This window comes from Haemaphysalis longicornis, unplaced genomic scaffold, assembly GCF_048455015.1.
Source record: "Haemaphysalis longicornis isolate Haplotype H1 unplaced genomic scaffold, Haemaphysalis longicornis Haplotype H1 scaffold_29, whole genome shotgun sequence".
Classification (NCBI taxonomy): Eukaryota; Metazoa; Arthropoda; class Arachnida; order Ixodida; family Ixodidae; genus Haemaphysalis; species Haemaphysalis longicornis.
In genome coordinates this window covers 2,400,698-2,420,819 of record NW_027526331.1, presented here as the reverse complement: position 1 = coordinate 2,420,819, position 20,122 = coordinate 2,400,698, and the positions used below count along the sequence as shown (strand labels likewise).

At 50.0% G+C, this 20,122-nt stretch overlaps 1 protein-coding gene across 1 annotated transcript in view; it reads left to right on the top strand.

Moving 5' to 3' along the window:
* Positions 1-365: 365 nt before the first annotated feature.
* The window catches only part of LOC144173094 (uncharacterized), a 34,370-nt gene continuing 14,613 nt past the window's right edge, over positions 366-20,122 (top strand). Inside the window, exon 1 of the mRNA XM_077701607.1 lies at positions 366-502. Coding sequence (XP_077557733.1) covers positions 439-502 — 64 coding nt within the window. The 5' untranslated portion in view covers positions 366-438. The remainder of the gene's footprint in view (positions 503-20,122) is intronic.

The following is a 20,122-nucleotide window of genomic DNA, read 5'->3' as shown; positions in this document are numbered from 1 at the left end:
GTGAAGAAATCATTAGAACTACCGTCAACGTGCATGCAGTGCGCAGTCACGTCTCGCAATGTCACGTTATTTTGCGTAATCGGAGGCTGAAGTTTAGGCTTTGAGGCACTGAAACGAGTTGCACGTCTTGGAAGATTCGATATCACTTTCATCCCAAGCAAGAATTCCTCCGTAAATGTCAGGCAGTCACCCCTGGTATACAGATAAAACAGCTCGTTGTAACACGCGTGCCGAAATGGCCGAAATTTCTCGGCGCGTGGGTTTCCTTTTATGTTCGAGGTAATGCGCTTTTATTTAGACGGCGAAACGCGTCTTATCAGCACGCGGTTATCCTGGCGTCATTAAAAGATAAGGTGCCGGGATTAGTGCATCCTGGCTCTTCGTGGCTTATATTCGTGTGTGTGCGCGTCAGTGCAGTCGTCGTTACACAGAATAGCTATGGCGATTCGCAGCGTTTGCGCCAGAGCGATCATACTTCTTGCCATCTTCTGCAGGACAACAGGTATGGCCTTTCTTATGAAGTGTTCTGTTTTCGCTCCTGTGGGCCACTGGCGTATTTCTTGGGATTGTTTTGTACATCTGAAATATGCATTTCTTGCATGTCTGAACGAGGAACAATAATTGCAGTGGCCTTATTCTACATCACGCATACATGCGTCATTTTGGTTTGGCAACTTTGAGCGAATTTCAGGTACGGTTATATGCAAGAAAAGCAATTCGATTGGATCCGCAGTACGGAGCGTTTTGGCATGGTGGGTTTGTCAAGGGATTGTTTTGCGATACTTTGGGCGTCTGTGGCTGAAGATTGCGACTGTAGTCAGGATGTAGTTTGGTGTTCAATATATGATTTTGCGTGGTGAAATTAAACCTTAGTTGTGAGTTGTGCGGTACTTTAATGCGTCGGTAGATCATTTTGACCATCCTTCAGTTTTTGATGGGCGCCAACATCTGTACGTATCTAATAAGATATGGGATAGAAAACGCGAATGTCCGTGAGCATCCGACTTTCCGCACCTATACGAGCTATAGACTATGCAAAGTGATTTGTAGCTTACTGCTTGAGCGAGCCTTTTGAATATAGCGCTGTAATACTGAATTACTTAATTCGACGAGGCTTAGCTGGTCAAACTGTAACAGAAATGCGACAGTGCCGATTTTGGCGTCTCTTCTTGTGAAGTCGCTTGTTTGAGCCTCAAACAAAGACATTCCAAGCGAATGGACGAGGGAAAAGTTCTGTGACCACAGGGCCGCACACAAAAAAACTAGTTGCAATTTTTCGTCCATTAAGGAAACATTGCGTGCATTTGAGGCAAAAAAGAAGTTCATGGGACCTGTTCACAGACTGGATAGTTTAGAACACACGTTTGGCAGGCTTTCGAGGTAAAATAAAAGCTACAACGTTAATGTTGTGTGCTCCATGTGGTTTAGCAATCTCGCACAAAAGGGGCATAGTGTTGGCGGAAACGTTGTGCCACAAACGTGTGATGACCGCGGAGAGCATTGTGATCAAACTATTTTTTACGAAGACTGCTCTGACTGCTGAAACGAAGCCAGCTTGAGTAGTGTACCGCCTTACGGCCATAAAAATGGAAGCTATTGAATTTGCTGTTCCGGCCGCGTTCAATAAGCGCCGTTACAGTTAAACTTACCGTACTTACCCGATTCTAACGCGCACCTTTTTTCCGCAAAAATAGGCCGAAAAATCGCATGCGCGTTAGAATCGGATTCGAAACCGAAACTGCCAAAAGAGCTGAAATTTCGTTCCACCCATCGCCATCTAAAGATGGCGCCAAAGCTTTTAGCAACAATTTTTCGGATCTAGGCGCCTAGGCTTTTCTTTCGGCGTTCACACAAATCGTCAAATTATTCCACTTGCGCGCTTGATAACAGCAATGGCAGCAGCGGCAACGAAGGTGCGCCGCTTCCGTGGCTTACGAGCGGCTCCCACGCGTTCACAACGAGCGGTTGGCTGAAGCGTATGCCTCTGGAGAGAGAGAGAGAGAGAGAGAGAGAGAGAGAGAGAGAGAGAGAGAGAGAGAGAGAGAGAGAGAGAGAGAGAGACTTTATTATAAGTAACCCGGCTTCAGGGGGAGCACCTCACAGGGTTCCGCCCTGACCTTAGTGTCCAGGGACACGGGACTGGACGATCGTCTTCAAGGTCCCGCGAGCGGAGCGCGAGGAGTGCCGGGGGCGCCGGTGAGGCGACCGGCCTCCTGCTCGGTCCGCCGCTGCGTACCCAGAGCCGTCGCCAGCAGCTGAGTTACCGCGGATTGCGATGCGAAGTCCTTCCACTCGGGGATGGTCCGTGGATGTCCCCTGCGTTCATGTTCATCACATCCCCATAGCACGTGGGGGAAGTCCGCGATCACCACACCACACACACTGCACATGTTCGACGGATAGAGTCCAGGGCACACATGATGCGCCAAGGCTGGGGTGAGCACCGATCCCGTCTGGAGTTGGCAGAGATGTACTTCTTCTCTAGTGAGACTACGATGTGGTCGGGCCATCTTTCGCCTTCGCGCCCTGTACCACTCGAGCACGTCACTGTACCCGGTGATAGGGCTGAAGTCGTTCTCGTGGTCGTCGCGGCTGGCAACCGCGTCCCCGTCCGTTGTCGAAGGTCCGTATGCCGTCGCGCGGTGTGCGAGCTCGCGCGCGATGGTGTCGGCATCTTCGTTTCGGTTGGGAGTGCCTCTCTGTAGTCGACCGACGTGAGCCGGGAACCATCGGAGGTAAACCCGACCGCCTCTGTGCGGAGGTAGTATTTCGTGAGCGACACGGCCCACCGTCATCCTGCTGTAGTTGTTGAGTGCTGTCAACGAGTCGCTAAGAACTGTTCTGACTTGTAGGGGTCGGCACGTGAGCGCCAGTGCGATGGCCGCCTCCTCGGCTTGTGTTGCCGTATCCACTCGTACGCTGCCAGCGGCAACACACTCCCCGGTGCTTGCTCGTACGACCGAGAGCGCATATGTCCCTACTCTGTGAGGGTATGCTGCTGCGTCAACATAGTACGCGTCAGCGTCGTTTTCGTACGTGTGCGCCAGAGCGTTTGCTCGCGCCTTCCGGCGTCCGTCGTCGGTCTCCAGCTGGACGTTGCGGGGAGGCGGAGGGACGACTAGTTGCAACGAATGGAGACGCTTTCGTCTTTCATCATGCTTCGGGTAATCATCTTCTTTCTCTTCCGCTGCTGAGCTGGTTCCCTCCGGAGAGGTTAGGCCCAGTCTGCGCAAGATAGTTCTGCCAGTTTTGGTGACTCCGAGTCGCACGAGCTGCGAGGTGCGCTGGGCTTCGCCGATCTCCTCCAAACTATTATGCATTCCCAGATCCGCTAGAGCAGCGTTGCTGGTCCCGGGGAGCAGACCCATGATCGCTTTATACTCCTTGCGTATGGCGGCGTTGATTTTATCCCTTTCATGTCTGAGCCATTTATGGAACGACCCTACGTATGCGACGCGGCTGACGACGAATGCCTGAGCCAACCTGAGCAAACTGGCTTCCTTCATTCCCTGCTTCCTGGTGGCGACTTGCTTTATGAGGCGGGTCGCTATGCCTATCTTTGTGATCAATCGGTCCACTGCTAAAGAGTTTCCGCTGCCGGTGTTAATATGCATTCCGAGGACACGCAGGGCGTTCACGTGCGGGATGACGCCGCCGTCTCTCGCGCGTAGCGTGATCTCAGAGGCCTCTTTCGCCGCAGACTGGCGCCAGTGGCCCGCAGGGGGAAGAATGAGAAGTTCAGACTTCTGGGGAGAGCAGTACAACCCCGTGCCCTGAAGTCGTTCTTCGATGCAGTCGATGGCCTGTTGTAGGGTGGTCTGTAGGTGTCCAATCGTGCCCCCGTTCATCCAGATCGTCACGTCGTCCGCATAGATGGTGTGATTCACGGACGGTATGCGAGTCAGGCCCTCGGCGATTGGCAGCATGGCAAGGTTAAAGAGGAATGGAGATATGACCGCTCCTTGTGGGGTTCCCTGTCCTCCTAGTTCGCGCTCCTCGAGCTGCAGCTCCCCGGCCTGTAGCTGCACCGTCCTGCAAGACAGGAAAGATCGTATGTAGTCGTATGATCGCTTCCCCAGGCCAATTCGACAGACTTGCTGAAGGATGGCTGAGTGGCGCACGTTATCAAACGCGCTCTTGATGTCGAGCCCCAAGATGGCTCTGCAGTCGACAGTGCTGGGATGTTCGAGCAAGTCGTTCTGCAATAGGAGCATGGCGTCTTGGGTGCTGAGCTTGCTGCGGAAGCCCAGCATTGCGCAAGGGTATAGACCCCTGCTTTCCACGTAGTCCTGCCATCTATTATTTAAGACGTGCTCCAGGGTCTTTCCCACACAGGAGGTGAGAGATATTGGCCTGAGGTTCTCAATGTTGGGTGGCTTGCCCGGTTTAGGAATCAGAACTGTGCGGGCAGTCTTCCATTGTTTGGGCACGCATCCCGTTCGCCAGCACTCACTGAAGAATTTGGTTAACGTTGTGACATCGCCATCCGCTAGGTTCCGCAGCGTCTTGTTCTGTATTCTGTCTGGCCCCGCCGCCGACTTGCAGTTTAGCTCATTGAGGGCTCGGCGGACCTCGAACTCGCTAATCTCAGCGTCTAGTATGGCGTTGTCCTCTCCAGTGTATTCCGGATGGGTGACTGCCGGTGCTGAGGGTATGTATTTGTTGCTTAGGTAGTCCTTGACTCCGGCTTCGCCCTGCTGCTTGATGGCTGCGTGCAGGATCTGTTCAAGTCTGTGTTTTTGATACGACTTGCTCTGCTGCTCGTCCCGAAGGTGACGGAGGAGTCGCCAGGTGCGGCTCACGTGCAGCTGCCCGTCTGCCTCTTTGCATATGGCAGACCAATGCTGTCTAGATAGATGTCGGCTATACGCCTCGATTTCTTTCCCGAGGCGTGCGACTCGTTTGCGTAGTGTCTTGTTCGTTCTGTTCCTCTTCCATCTGCGCTGCAGCGACCTTCGCGCCTCCAGCATGTGGGCCAAGCGGGAGTCCAACGCGGGGATGTCACTCTCTGTTACCGTTTCGGTGGTCGCTCGCCGGACCGTCTCGTTTACTTGTGCGGCCCACTCGACGACGCTTCCGCAGCTCGTGTGGGTGCTGAGCTCACGGAAAGCGTTCCAGTCCGTCATTCTATGCGTTCGTCCCCTAGGAGCCGCGCTCGGGACGGGGAGTTCAAGCCCGACCTCTATAATATAGTGGTCACTCCCGAGGTTCATGCCCGTGTTTTTCCATCGAGCCGGCGTCCCGGTCGGCGCATGGATGAAGGCGAGATCTGGGGTAGTGTCCCGTACCGTTGAGGTGCCGATACGTGAGGGCTGCGAAGCATCTGTACAGAGGTTGAAGTCGGCATTCTCCGCTTCCTCCAGAAGATTCCTGCCTTTGGCCGTCGTACGCGGGTACCCTAGTTCCTTGTGAGCCGAGTTGAAATCCCCCCCCGTTGAGTTGTCGGGCCCTTTGAAACATCGTCTTGAATCTATGGTGGCCGTGTTGCGGGTTGCTGTACACGTTCACGGCGGTCAGGGAAGTCCGCGGTGACTCTTTTTGCCCACGACCACTTCTATAGCACACATTTCGAGTGCTGTCTGGCTTCCCTGAGGTGGGTCGAGGGGGATGAAAGTGATCCCTTTGCGGATGAATATGCACACACCTTGTGCCGCTCCTTTGCCGTGAACGCGCGCGCTAGGCGGCGCAGCGTGCACGCGGTATCCGGGTAATTTGGGGGGATCTTCCGAATGTGTTTCCTGAATCATAATAATTTCCGGGGGTTCCGCAATGGTGCCCAAGATTTGTTGTAGTAATGCCTTGCGGCGCTGGAAGCCATTGGCGTTCGCGCCCCTCTTAAAAATGGTTACCAGGATTTAATAAACTTGTTATAGAGATTGCTCAAAAGCGTTCTATAAACTTCTTGTCAACATTCTATAGAATATTTCTATTGAGTTTCCATTACAAATTGGCCACCGCATTTTAATTAAAAGTCTATAGAGCCAAGTCAGTAGACCTTATCGGTTTCGAATCGAGTTCCTTATGAGTTTCTTATGGGGTTTTTATAAAATAAATTCAATAAATTTTCTATGCAATTCTTACTGAGTACAGTCGCAACAGCCTGTTGCATGGGAGTCCGGTTTGAATACAGTTTCTGGCGAATTTTTATTAAATTTATTACAATTAATTTTTATAAAATTCTTGTTGAGTATAGTTGTAACATCCTGTTGCGTGTGAATAAAGTTTGAATAGACTTTTTGAAGAGTTTTTTTTTAATTTGCCTGCATTAGCTTTCTTAAAATTATGTTTGAGTATGGTCGTAACAACCTGTTGCGTCTGAGTCAGCTTTGAATAGAGTCTCTGACGGGTTCCTATTAAATTTATCTCAATTAGGTTTCTATAAAATTCTTATAGTGCCCAGTCATCACAACCTGTCGCATATAAGTCTGAACCGAATGTGTGATGAGTTTTTATAAATATATCTCTATTAGCTTTCTATAAAATTCTTATTGAGTATAGTCGTAATATCCTGTTGCCTGTGAGTCAGGTTTTCTGGCAAGTTTTAACAGAGGAGCTTTGTAGGGGCTCGAACTGTCCGGCGGTGGCGAACTGTCAGGCGCCACCGCTACCAAGTGCTCCCAAGACGTATTGATGGGACGTCCATCGCGCGATCTTGGCTGATGGGGCGGGGCAGGCGGCGCAATAGCAGCCCACATATATGCACCGATAAGCTACCAGACCTCCGTGGGTGGCTATAGAAACCCACTACAGAGTCTATTGAAACTCAATATAATGAAGGCAATAAGATGCTTGCTGCGTCTTCTTTATAAGAAGTTTATTGCCTGTCTAATGACCACAGTCCACACATTACGAGTTCGATCGGCCCTATAGAAAGGCAATACAGAGTTTGTTAAAACTCAATATAGGGAAGGCAATAAAATTCATGTTGCATTTTTGCAATAAACAGGCAATTGAATTTACATTGGCCGCAGTATTTATGATTAAGATTTGGTTTACTCTATAGAAACGCAATATGAAGTGTATTAAAACTCATTGTCTTGAAGGCAATAAAATGTTGGTTGAGTTTGTTCAATACAAAGTTTGTTGACTTTTTAACGAGCACAGTCTATAAGCTATGAGTTTTAGTTGACTTTTTATTGACTCTATAGGAACTCAATAGGGGGTCTATTAAAACTCAACGTCCATTTTCATGAGGATCCAGTGCCAGATTCGGAAGAAAGTCCTATTGGGAGCCATCATCACGGGTTGTTATAGGCGTTCCATGTTGTTTACCCGCAAGGGAGTCGATTATGAGTTTTTTGAGTTCTGCAATTTCTTTCTTGATGTTGGCTTCCACGGAGGCGACTTTCTCGCCGAGTGCTTTGATTTGCCCGGCCTGTTTGTCGACTCGTTTGCCTAATTTATGTATACGGACGCCGTAGTTGATGCCGGCGTCCTCTACCGATGGGATCCTGATCTCTTCGCTGACGAAAGGTTCCTTGTCATTGCCGTTGTTAGTCTCCTCTGCAGATGGCTCTTCGGTCATTTCGTCCTCGTCGGTGTTGTTCGTTGTCACCGCTCGCTTTCTGATTTTACTGGGCGGTTGGTGATGGGGCGATGTAGTGATTGGCTCGCGGGCTGGCGTGAGGGTCGGCGGTCTCTGCACACTGCCGAGTTGCCAGTCTGTTTCTTCAGCTCTCTCCGTCGGTGCCGCCGTGCGCCCCAATTGCGCCGCCAGCAGCCTATTAATCATTTCTTTCTGCTCCTTGACAGTCTCTTGCAGCTGTACTATGATTTCCCGGAGCGCGGCCACTTCGCTGCCGCCGGCGTTGTCCTCTCTGTTTCCGCCGGGAGGAGGTCCGCTTCCCTTTCTTTGCGCTGGTTTCTTCTCGCCTCGCGCTGGGGGAGGGTAACCAGAGGTGACCGTCGCCCATGTTGCTCGATTATTGGAGAGACTACGACCTCGTTCATTATTATTTTCCGCGCTCTTGCCTCTGTGTCTGCTCTGTGACCTTTGCCTTGCCTGAGCACAGACGCTCCGGTCGGGTAGTTTTGGGAAGTCGAAGCCGACCGTAATATCATTCGAGCCGTTATGTGGCCGTTCCTTGCTCGCCGCTTGCCGTTGGCGTACGACAAAATGGGTTTTATATTTGTTACGGCACTTTCCCGTACTGGATGGATGGGGGCCTCCACATAGTTTGCACCGCGGTTTGCAGCTAGCTTGGTGGTTTTCCGGCGGGTTGTGTAACCCGCAATCGAAGCAGACCTTTTTTTCCGGGCGGGGCAGACGTCCTTGCGATGCCCAATCTCCCCGCATGACCGGCATACTTCCTTGTGTTGCTTGTATAATCGACACCTCATCATGAGGCTAGCGAATTTGACGTACTGAGGAACGTTGTGTCCTTCGAATAAGATGATGATTGGCTCGTTTCCCCCATTCGATGAGCGGCGAGTACAGTAGGATTGCGATCTCCCAGCAGGCATGCATTGATGTCTGCCGGCGTGTATGCCGGCGGGACACCGTATATGATGCCTTTGACTGTGCCGCTGGGCGCGGCACGATATGCGAAAATTTCATATCTGTTGCCTCGAAGTGCGATGGTCCTGACCTAGTCGTATCGATTAGCTCTCTCTTGGCTTGGAGTACTGATGAAGATGATATTCTGCCCTACGTTAGGACAGACAGTGGCTTTCAGCGTCTCTTCCAATGGTATTTGGGCGGAGGCTGCCATGGCCGCCACGAATGCAAGAAGATCCTGCCTCCCGAGAGCGAAGCCGCATCGCGGGCGGACGATGATTTTGTGGTCGTTTTCAGGCAAGTTCGGCATGCGCGCCGTTCTAGCGAGCTTGATGTTAGCTCTCTGCGTGCTGCGTGATTTGCGCCCGCGTTGCATGCGATCGCTTACCGGGAGAGCGAGGACGATGCTGCTGCGATTGCCCGTCCTTGCCCGGCGGCCCGTCCTTGTAGGTGCTCTCTTCGCTCTTCTTTCGTCTACGTCGGGTAGCGACGACCCATCCCGCGTGTTCTTCCTCCTCCTGGCTAGCCGAGAGTGCCTCGTCGATCGTTGTTCCCCGCACTCGAACGGTCATACGGCCGGCGGTGCGGCCCACGTGGTCACCGGAGTCTTTCATCTCGTTCACCTCCATTGCCGCCAGAAGATGTTCGGATGCTTCCGTTGCTCCGTTCTTCACATCGGCGGCGTTCCTGGGCCCGAGGAGATCCGCGCCGGGAGTGGTGTTCGTTGCGACGGCCGAGGCCGTCGCTGGGCCTAACCGCTGGTCCGTTAGGCCTAGCTGCCGATCGGCCACGTTGAGACTTGAAGTGGGCGTAAAACGCCGAAAAATGCTCCGATCTTCCAAATTCTTTCACCGGATGAAGCCGGCGATCGAACTGAAGCACTACTCACTTTTTCAGAAGGCTGGGCGAAATCCTTCCGCACCAAAACTCGACACTTTTGCGGAGCCGATGCGACACACGTCCGCACTCGACGGCCGCTCGCAGCGCCCCCCTCTATGCCTCTGGAGAAGCTCGCGGGATGGGCATGCGAGGCGTGGGCCACGATACCATCGAACATGGTTGAACGTTCGTTCAGGAGTGTGGCATCGCGAGCGCGCTTGACGGCACCAATGACGAGATGTTGCGGTCAGCGGAAGGCGACAAGGAGCTCTCGGAGAGCGACGGGGAGTGAGATGAGTGATATTACTTCGGGGAATAAATCGCCCGTTTCTCTCGCATTGGCTTTTCTTGCTCACAAATTTCCTTGCGCGTTACAAACGAGGTGCAAGTTTTTTCGGTTTTTTGCCTGGAAAATCGGGTGCGCGTTAGAATCGGGTAATTACGGTAATACCAGAGTCCTTCAATGCTCTTGTGGGCATGAAACTCCGCGTTCGCTTTACTTTCGTGTGCCGCCAAAACGGACAGCATTTTGGGAGTGCCTAAAAATGTCGTGTGAATGGTCATGCTGTTACTGCGTTCCTGCCTGCCGATCTGGCTACCTAGGAAACGGCGAAAAAGCATCGGTATTTCACTCTTCTTCTGACGCCGAGCTGCTCGCGAATTAAAAGCGTTCCATTCCCAGTAAAAAAGTTTCGAATTGATGTTTTATTTACTGCGCGCCCGCGTACGTAAAAAAAAAAAATTCCCGCGCCTTCCCGCGAGGGGAACACGAGTAAATGCAGAGCATTGGGGGTCGTTAAAGTCGCGTTAGGGTGGGTAGTTTGGTCGTAGTTGCGTTGGTGTTGGTTTGGGGTAGAGAGAGGAGAGTAAAGTCGCGTTAGGGTGGAGCGAGCGTCAACCAAGGATGGAAGAAGCAACGCAGTGACTGAAGCACGAGCGACCGCTAGCCGCTTTATATTTGCAGCCGGCGCAGTAGAGGGAGAGCAGTACGGGGGGGAGAGCGCGCATGCACAAGCAGCGCGCGCCCTTCCACGCCCCACCGCGCTGCTATCACGCACCTGTTACGCCTAGACCGCGACGGAGCGAACGGGCTGTCTACGACGCATGCGCGCGCCAGCTGCTGTTGAGAGAGAGGAGGGAAGGAGGAGTGGCGCACCTGCTGCGGACGCGGAGCTGTTGACGCCGTCCGACGCAGGAAGAGGCGAGGCTAAGAAATGCTCTGCATTTAAAATCATTTTCACAACAGCTTGGCGAACGTGTCGTGAATGGAGATAAATAGCGCGTCGTTGTGTGCGCAAACATTCTAGATATATGCTCCTCGGCAACTGAACTATAATGCTGCAATTGTCGGATGCACATTGCATTTTGTGGGCACATCAGCAGAAAAGATCCACTCTTTTTTAAGTGCCTCATTCAGTTTTATACTCCCAAACTCCCAAAATGAATGCGGTTTCGTCGAAAGCGGTTCGATCGTGATGCCCTGCAATTGAAGGTGAAGCCGAGCCAGTAAGAGCTGCTATGGATATTTCTTTTTTTTTCATTGTCCTCTTTTTGTGTTTTCATTCCCTAGGGATGGGAGTGGGGGGGTGTTGATTGCTTTGTAGTCAGGCATATTGCCGGGATGTTAAATGAGCTCTTGAAACCACGGCATTTTTGTTTTGCGAACACTTTTCTTTTATATCACCACGAAGACCTTTGTTTCTTGGAGTTAATAGGCCAGAAATAACCTCGCTATATAAAAGGCCACGTCACCATACGCCTGTAACTATTTCAACTATGGTAATGTATTATGCGAGATAAATATGGAAAAATCTGTAAATATAAATGTTTGCTGTGAATTAGTTTTTTTATTTACTCATACTGTTGGTCAGTGAGGCCGATACAGGGTGGATTACAAAATCCTTGTGTTAACATACAAGCATAATGACAAACTGCAGCCACATGTTGGCAAACATACATTCAAACTATAACAACACAGTTAGGATTGATTTGTACTTGGGACTGCATGAATGCGGTGCTCAAATTCCGAAGCAATTCGAGATTGGACGGAAGGTTCTGGTTAGGCGTTCTGGTGATGTATTGTGCGTGAATAAAGGCATATGCATAAGTGTTCATGGTACTCTGTAAGCGCGGCTATTTGTGCCTCGGATGTCTCTGCCTTGTCTTCGAATTAGGTGTTGTGTAGTTGTAATGTTGAAGGCATTCTGGGTGAGGGAAAAGACAAACTTGAGTCGCGCATGAGTGCGGTGGTGTGCTATAGGTTGGCAAGTAGAGAATTTCAATCATATTTGAAGCATTTCAGTGCACGAGTAGTGTTATGATAATATAATCCGAGCCGGCTTTCTTTGCACTTTCTCAAGCTTATCAATTAATACTTTATGATACCGATCCTAGGTGGTGCTAGCGTGCTGTAATGTTGGCCTAACAATTTTTATATAGGCAGATAGCTTCACCAACGGCGTTGCCAGTTTGTTTTCTGCGCAGAAACCAAAGAGCTTGTTTATCGGCAGCTGAACAGATATTAGTGGTATGAGGGGCCCAACTGTGAGCACACGCGTAAGAGCGATGTAGTACAAAGCTGAGAATTATTATAAAATACTGAGAATTACTATAAAATAAATATTATAAATAAACTACCATTCCCATTCAAAACACGAATTCTATTAGCAACTTGTTTCCAACAGAAACCAACGGCACTCGCGAATCTGTCTTATAGTGTTCAATAATGCCAAGGCTTTCAGCGTTTTGAAAAAGCGCACGATGACACTACACTGCACTTTAAGGATACGCCAAAGGAAAACATTGAAGATCAGTCCGAAGGGAGCTGGAAATAAATAAATATCTACCCGTGCGAACTGTTTCTGCTTTTCGCATGGGCTTCATGCAGTCCTAGCTGGTGTCAGAAAGTAGTTTCGCATGTCACTCACTATATCCACATCATTGCGAGTTAAAAGAAAATAACTCGAACTTCGGCGCCTGCGGCATGCACGCGCGGAGCACCACGGCCAAGCTATTTAGGCTTTCGACGCGCGTGAATTTTCCCTAGGAGCGAACAACGCCGTTTCCAGAGGTTCGATGGCGATGCTGTGAAATCGATTTTCAAGGTTGAAAGCTGGAGCTGGGGAAGGCTACGAGTAGCGCTGTCAAAGGTCGGAAAAGAATTTAGACCATCTCGGAACCCAACTGCCCCTAAAATCTGCCACCCCTGGGGACTTAAAAATTTCTCAGAATCAAACCCGACATCAGTCGACAGTTTTGAGCGAGCGTTCTGCCTGATACGGATTCCCGTAAGGGCTGCAATTATAAGACTTTCCTGTCGGCTTTGGTTTGCAGCACGAATGGAGGGTATAATTACCACCACGGCGTTTCTATCGAGAAAGTGCCGCCGAATGCGGGAGCAGGCTCTGCCGCGCGGCTGCACGCAGTGGGCAGCGGCGGCCGCCCGATGCCCTCCGATTTGCGGTGGTGCCCCTCGCGGTAGCCTTTGTCCCCAAACGAAACTTGGGCGGTAGTTTCATGACCAGAAAAGCATTGAAGGACTCTGGTATTACGCAACGACTTATCGCCAGAAATACTTCCTGGTCAAAGGAAATCTGATGAAGTTAACTTTATAAAAATCTTTTTGGAGCAGTTTCGTAAAAGCGTCTGTTTTCGCGTTGAACGGTAACATCATCTGGACGGGAACAGGTCCACTCGTCGCAGCCAACTCGTCCTAGGAGAACTGGTCAAAGAGGGCATCTCGTTCTAGGGGATCCCGTACTAGGAACCTTCTCTTGGAAATGTCGTCTCGCAGTTGCGTTTTTGGCGGATGTCGAGCAGAAACGGGGAGGGAGTTAGTGGCTTCTACAATGATAATTACTCCCACGTTGACCTCATCAGTGTCCTTGGGGTCTTCTCCTTTTATTTTGAGGTGGTGGTTGAAAAGGTTTTTCCATTTAAACACAAATTCCTCTGTCCCTTTCCCATTTCCCTTCTTGTCGCAAAAAAGATGCTGTTTTTTACGGTGTAAGGGGCAGTCTTTTGACCTGTCTTCAGTTACGCTGCTTTCGTTATTGTAGTTTTTTTGACCCAGAGATTATATTTTGTTTACTTTATCTTCTATGGTTCCTTTTTGATGGATATCGCTGAGGGGAAGGAGAGGGTAATTTGATTGATTGATTGTGGGGTTTAACGCGCCGACGCAAGCAGGCGATGAGGAGCGCCGTAGTGGAGGGCTCCGGATTAATTTCGACCACCTGGGGATCTTTATCGTGCACCGAAATCTCGTACACACGGGCGTTTTTGCTTTTCGCCTCCATCAGAAAAGCGGCCGCCGCGGCGGCTTTTGAAAAAGCGGCCGCGGCGGCTTACTGAGAGGGTAATTCAATTACTGAGAGGGTAATTGACTTGATTCAACCAGAAAGTTTGACCCACGTTGACCTCTCGTAGTTCCTATGTTGGCCTCTTGTCTGTCACATAAATTCCGGTTTCTTTTTCTTACTTTTCTACTCCTTCCAAAAAATATTCGTCACACTTTTTGTGTGTGTGTGTGTGTGTGTGTGGAGGGGGGAGGGCGGAGAAGGGTCAACTTGAAGTCCAGCCTTGACTTTTGCTCCCATATATAGGTCATAGGAACAAAAAATATTGGAACAAAAGATGAAAATATTAAACACCGAAAATGCAGAACGAAATCACAAAGGTATACCCCATATTGAGCGGTCACCCAGTTACCTAGAAATAAAAAAAAATGAATTAAAAAACAGAACAGGCAAACTAAATCTGATATAAGGAGTCGCGTGACCAGCTGCACAAAGCAAAAAAGAAAAAAAGATAGGCTGTCTTGTCTGGCGTCTTCCTCGAAGGCCACAAAGCAAACAATACAGTTGGAGAATTGAAGGATGAGGGTAAGAATGTTTACGCAGAAAAAGAGAATTGCAAGAGTTCATGTATTCTTTCCTTCGAACATGATAGATGCAAAACGTAAATTGTGACGAGTTGGCCAAATGTCCAGTTGCCCTAGGTTACGAGTTTCCCTAGTGCGAGATGGTCTATCACAACTTTGTCCTCTGTGACGAGTTCACCTATCATGAGTTGCCTGTGAAGAGTTCACTTTTGGCGAGTTCTCCTAGATTTCATTTGCACAATGTCATCGGATCAGTCGTTCAGGGTACAATCCCAGAGTTCCAAAATTTCTCCCCGCACGGGGCACCTTGAGTATTCATGGTGACGGTGTTGGCGACACCGCGGACCCCGAGCCCCCAACATAAACTGTAACCTACCGTGGTGATGTGTTTAAAGGTGAAGGGTAGAAGCCTCAAACGGTGGCCGTCGGAGCCCAGGTCAAGCTCCGGCGGATGGGCTCCCTGTCTGTTTACCAGGCAGGGAGCTCCGGGACCTCTCAGGCTATCAGGGTAAGGTTTGAGAAGAAAGTACCCCCGTCCCCTGCTTTTTTCTATGCTGTATGGAAAATTCAAACCCCCCCCCCCCCCCCCAAACGTGATCGGTCCCTGAAAAGGGGCCGCACCGAAGTATCTTTCCCTCCACTTCCAAGCATGAGCTTCCCAAAGCCAGACAAATACTCTCGTTTCCTTGTTATCGAATCCCTTGACACAGCCCGCCCTCTTGCTTCACAATCAGTATTTTTGATTACAAAATACCTTGATGGAATCATTGGGAAAACCTATAACGCCAAAAAACAACGCACAGGTGAAGTCCTTGTTGAAGTAAAAAACCAACAGCAGGCAACCACACTTCTTGGTCAGACGAAAATGGTCGATCTGGACATCAGGGTCACACCCCACCGCAGCCTGAATAGCTCGCAGGGTGTGATCTCTGAGGCAGATCTTCTTAACGAGACAGATGCCGACATTCTTGAAGGTCTAAAGGATCAGGGTGTCACAGCCGTGCGCCGCATCACGATGCGTAGAGATGATAAGGTAATCCCCACGAAACATATCATCTTGACCTTCAACTGCTCCTCACTTCCTGACCATATCAACGCAGGGTTCATCCGATGCTCAATTCGTCCTTACATTCCGAACCCGCGCCGCTGCTTTAAGTGCCAGTGGTTCGGGCACGGAACCAACTCCTGCCGTGGTCGTCTGACCTGCGCAAAGTGCGCTCAGCATGATCATCCATCTGATAATTGTCCATCATCAACCCTCACCTGCGCCAACTGCCAGGGACCCCATGCCGCCTACTCTCGAACGTGCGAGAAGTTTAAGCAGGAGAAGGCGATCATTAATGTGAAGGTAACTGAGAACATCACCTTCCCAGAGGCGCGAAAGAGGTTCGCCTCTTTCCCCCTGGGGAGGTATGCCGACGCGGCTCGCCGGGGGGCGGAGCGGCGTCTGGTGTCCACAGGGACCCAGTTCAGCGAGTCTGACCTGGTCCCTCTCCCGCCCCCCCCTGGGTTGCCTCTGGCAGCCCAATCCGTTGCCACGCCGCTTGCTGAGGCAGCAGCGGTTGTGGTGACAACCTCTTCTGTAGGGACCGGTGCCGCTCCCGACTCTGCCTCCCCGTCCTCCAGTGCGTTGGAGGGTGCCGACCGGATGGACACCGGGGGCCCCGCATCGGCTCCCACCGCCACCGCCCCTCCCGTGCCACCTCTGGTGCCCCGGATGCCCTCGGCGGTGGCGGCTCAAACGAAGGGCTCCCGAAAGGGGGCCAAGTCCGAGGGGCCTGGTCCGCCAGGCACCCTTCTGGCATCCGATGAGGAGATGGATGTCGCGCCGTTCCTGCCTGCAACGCAGCGCAAGGAACGGCCTCCGATGTCCAAGCCGACAGAAAGGCCTAGAAATCCTAGAATAACTGCCCCGAAAGACGACACATAAACAAACACACACACACACACTCCAGTTATTCTTAAATTTAAATAATGGGAAGTGAAAACATCATCCAATGGAACTGCAGAGGCCTCCTTAAAAATCTTGACGATGTGTATGAGATTCTGCATGCCAGTCAGCCAAGTATCATGTGTCTCCAGGAAACCCACCTCAATTCTAAACAAACAAATTTCTTGAATAGGTACATGGTATTCAGAAAGGACAGGGTTGGCTGCACACACTCTTCAGGAGGTGTGGCAATTGTCGCCCGGAAATCCTTAGCCTGCCACCCTGTCACTTTGAACACTGTCCTTGAGGCTGTAGCAATCCGTACGATAATATTTAATAGGTTGATAACGGTGTGCTCCATTTACATTCCTCCTGATTTTGCACTTCTGAGCTCTGATTTCGAGGCACTGGTTGACCAGCTGCCCGAACCATACATACTAACAGGCGACCTTAATGCGCACAACTCTCTTTGGGGCTCCTCCAGAACGGATGCCCGAGGTCGCCTGATAGAGAAGTTTCTTACATCCTCCGGAGCATGCCTTTTCAACAAAAAACAGCCTACATACCATAACTTAGGACACAATACATACTCGCATCTTGACTTGGCTATTGGTTCCGCAGTTCTCTTTCCATGTCTTGAGTGGGGTGTGGGCACAGACCCATATGGTAGTGACCATTTCCCCACTTCATTAACGTATATAGGTATAGGCCCGAGCAGTCCATCTTCCCATAAAAAGTTTAATGAATCAAAAGGAAACTGGAGCACATTCACACAAACATCTCAACTACACCACACATCCATAAAGCACCTACACGTTGAGGAAGCCGCCCAACTCGTCACGGCGCACATCCTCGACGCCGCCGAAAAGTCCATTCCCCAGGCCTCCAGTGGGTCCCGCAGCCCAAGGAGGCCCTGGTGGAACGAGGACTGCAGGCGGGCGCGAGAGGCCCAGAACAAGGCGTGGGGTGTCCTTCGCCGGTACCCCACGTCAGATAACCTCATTTCTTTTAAACGGGCAAAGGCTTTTGGGAAGCGAGTGCGTCGTGAGGCGAAAAGGGAGAGTTGGCGCGCGTTCCTCACTTCCATAAACTCATACACGGACACTCACAAAGTCTGGACACGAATACGAAAACTAAAAGGACAACAGACACACAGCCTGCCCCTGGTTAGTACAACAGGGGACACACTGGAAGACCAGGCTAACACACTCGCACAACACTTCCAACACGTGTCCAGCTCAGCACACTACACTAATACTTTCATGCAACACAAAACTAATGCAGAAAAGAAGCCCTTACGAGACAAGAACAAGTCGAATTCTGCTTACAACTCTGAATTCACACTTCATGAGCTGAAGGTTGCTCTTTCCACCTGTAAGCCCTCAGCTCCAGGGGCAGACAGCATTACATACACCATGATACAACACCTACACACAGACACTCTTGAGACACTCCTACACCTCTACAACATAATATGGCTTTCGGGGCAGCTTCCAAGGTCTTGGAAGGAGGCTATAGTTGTGGCCTTTCTGAAGGAGGGGAAGGACCCTTCCTCTCCCGCAAGTTATCGTCCCATCGCCCTGACAAGCTGCCTGTGTAAGCTCCTCGAGAAGATGATAAACCGTAGGCTAGTGTACTTTCTGGAGTACAACGGTCTTCTCGAGGGCTGCCAGGCAGGCTTCAGGGTGGGGCGATCTACCAATGATCAACTTCTTGCACTGGAATCCTACATAAAAGATGCATTTGTCCATAACCAGTTCTGCCTTACTGTATTTTTTGATATTGAAAAAGCTTATGATACAGCCTGGCGCTACGGCATCCTCAGGGACCTTAAGTCATTTGGTGTCTCTGGCAACATGATGAACACTCTTTGTAGTTATTTGGCCGAACGAACCTTTCGAGTGAGGGTTGGCGGTGCACTCTCCACTGTATATTTGCAGGAAAATGGTGTGCCGCAAGGTGGAGTTCTAAGCTGCACCTTGTTTATAGTTAAGATGAACTCCCTCCGAAAGTCATTGCCGCCGACCATTTCCTGTTCCATCTATGTAGATGATGTGCAAATATCTTTTAAATCCTGTAACCTGTCAATATGCGAACGTCAAGTACAACTCGGTGTTAAGAAACTAGCTGGCTGGGCGGACCTTAACGGGTTTAAACTGAACCCGGCCAAGAGTACTTGTGTTGTATTTTCCCGCAAGCGCGGGATTAACGCCGACCCTGAGATTACGCTTAACCGTGCACCTATTCCTGTTAAACGGGAGCACAAGTTTTTAGGTGTCATATTTGACAACAAGCTCACGTTCATACCTCACGTCAAAACACTTAAACAGAAATGCCTCAAAACACTAAACATTCTCAAGGTCCTCTCCCACCAATCCTATGGTGCAGACAAAGAACTGCTTCTCCGGGTCTTTACCGCGTTAGTCGGGTCTCGATTAGACTACGGCAGTGTCGTGTATGGGTCGGCATCGAAAACAACGCTAAAAAGTCTTGATCCAGTACTGCACTTGGGTCTGCGCCTTGCGTCGGGTGCGTTCCGCACTAGCCCGGCCCAGAGTCTATATGTTGAATGTGATAAGTGGTGCCTTGAGTACCAACGAACGTATGTGGACTTTCTGTATGCTTTTAAAATTTCATCTTTGAATGACCATCCTTTTAAACGTGTTCTTAATGATACATCCACATCGCCACTGTTTGTAAATCGCCCGTCTGTTCCTTTGCCGTTCTCACTTAGAGTGAGACAGGAAGCTTCAAATTTCGACATCTCCTTTTTAGACATTCACACATCTTCTTTTACTGACGTCTTACCACCCTGGCAGCTTCAACCTGTGTGTTGTGACTTGTCTTTCACGAATATTGATAAAACTAGGGTACCACAAACTTCAATTTTGCAGCACTTCTTGTCCCTCCAGTACAAGTATCAATATGCAGAGTTTTATAGTGATGCATCAAAAACTGCAACCATAGTGTCTTGCGCTGCTCATGGACCAAACTTTGATGCATGCAGAACCATGAGCACATACACCACAATTTACTCAGCTGAAGCATATGGCATATTACTCGTTGCACAACACATTCTTGAACACAAAATCTCGAAGTCCATCATATATACAGATTCCTTGAGCGTTGTGCGCGCATTGGCATCGTACAAGCCATGCAAAAACAGAATTGTCCATATGGTTTTCAACACTATTATGTCTATATATGCCCAAAAACTTGTTCTGGTGTTGTGCTGGGTTCCAGGCCATGCTGGGATTGCTGGCAATGAGGTTGCGGATCAGAACGCCGCAGTTGCTGCACTAAGGAACACAGTAGATATAACAATGCTACCACAGAGTGACCTTAAGCCACAAATTCGACAACACCTTCGTAGGAAATGGCAAGCACAGTGGAATGAACAGACAGATAACAAACTACACGTAATAAAGCCACACTTGGGACGATACACAACTGACTCACACAACAGACACACGGAAGTCGCCTTGGGTAGGCTGCGGATAGGGCACACCCATGCGACGCACTCGTATCTGCTGACGGGATCATCTAGACCCCAGTGCAGCAGGTGCGGAGAGGCCCTATCCGTAGTACACATACTAATCACATGCAAGGCACTTCACACAACACGACACAAACACTTCAGAGAACTCTACAGACAACATATTCCCCTACATCCGTCGTTTTTTCTAGGTGATGATGCCATTGTTTCCGTGAAACGTGTGTTTGAGTTTTTGTCAGAAGTCAAGTTTTTAAACCTCATTTCCTATCATGCATAATGAAATCTGGCCCTATACACCAGTCATGCTCATTGTTGTTTTGTGATTTTACTTTTGTTTTGCTGAGTTTACGTAGGGTTTAAGGTTTCACCCCTCATATATCACTATTGTTTTGGCGCTCTTTGCCCCAGTTGGCCTTGCGCCATAAACATCCAAACATC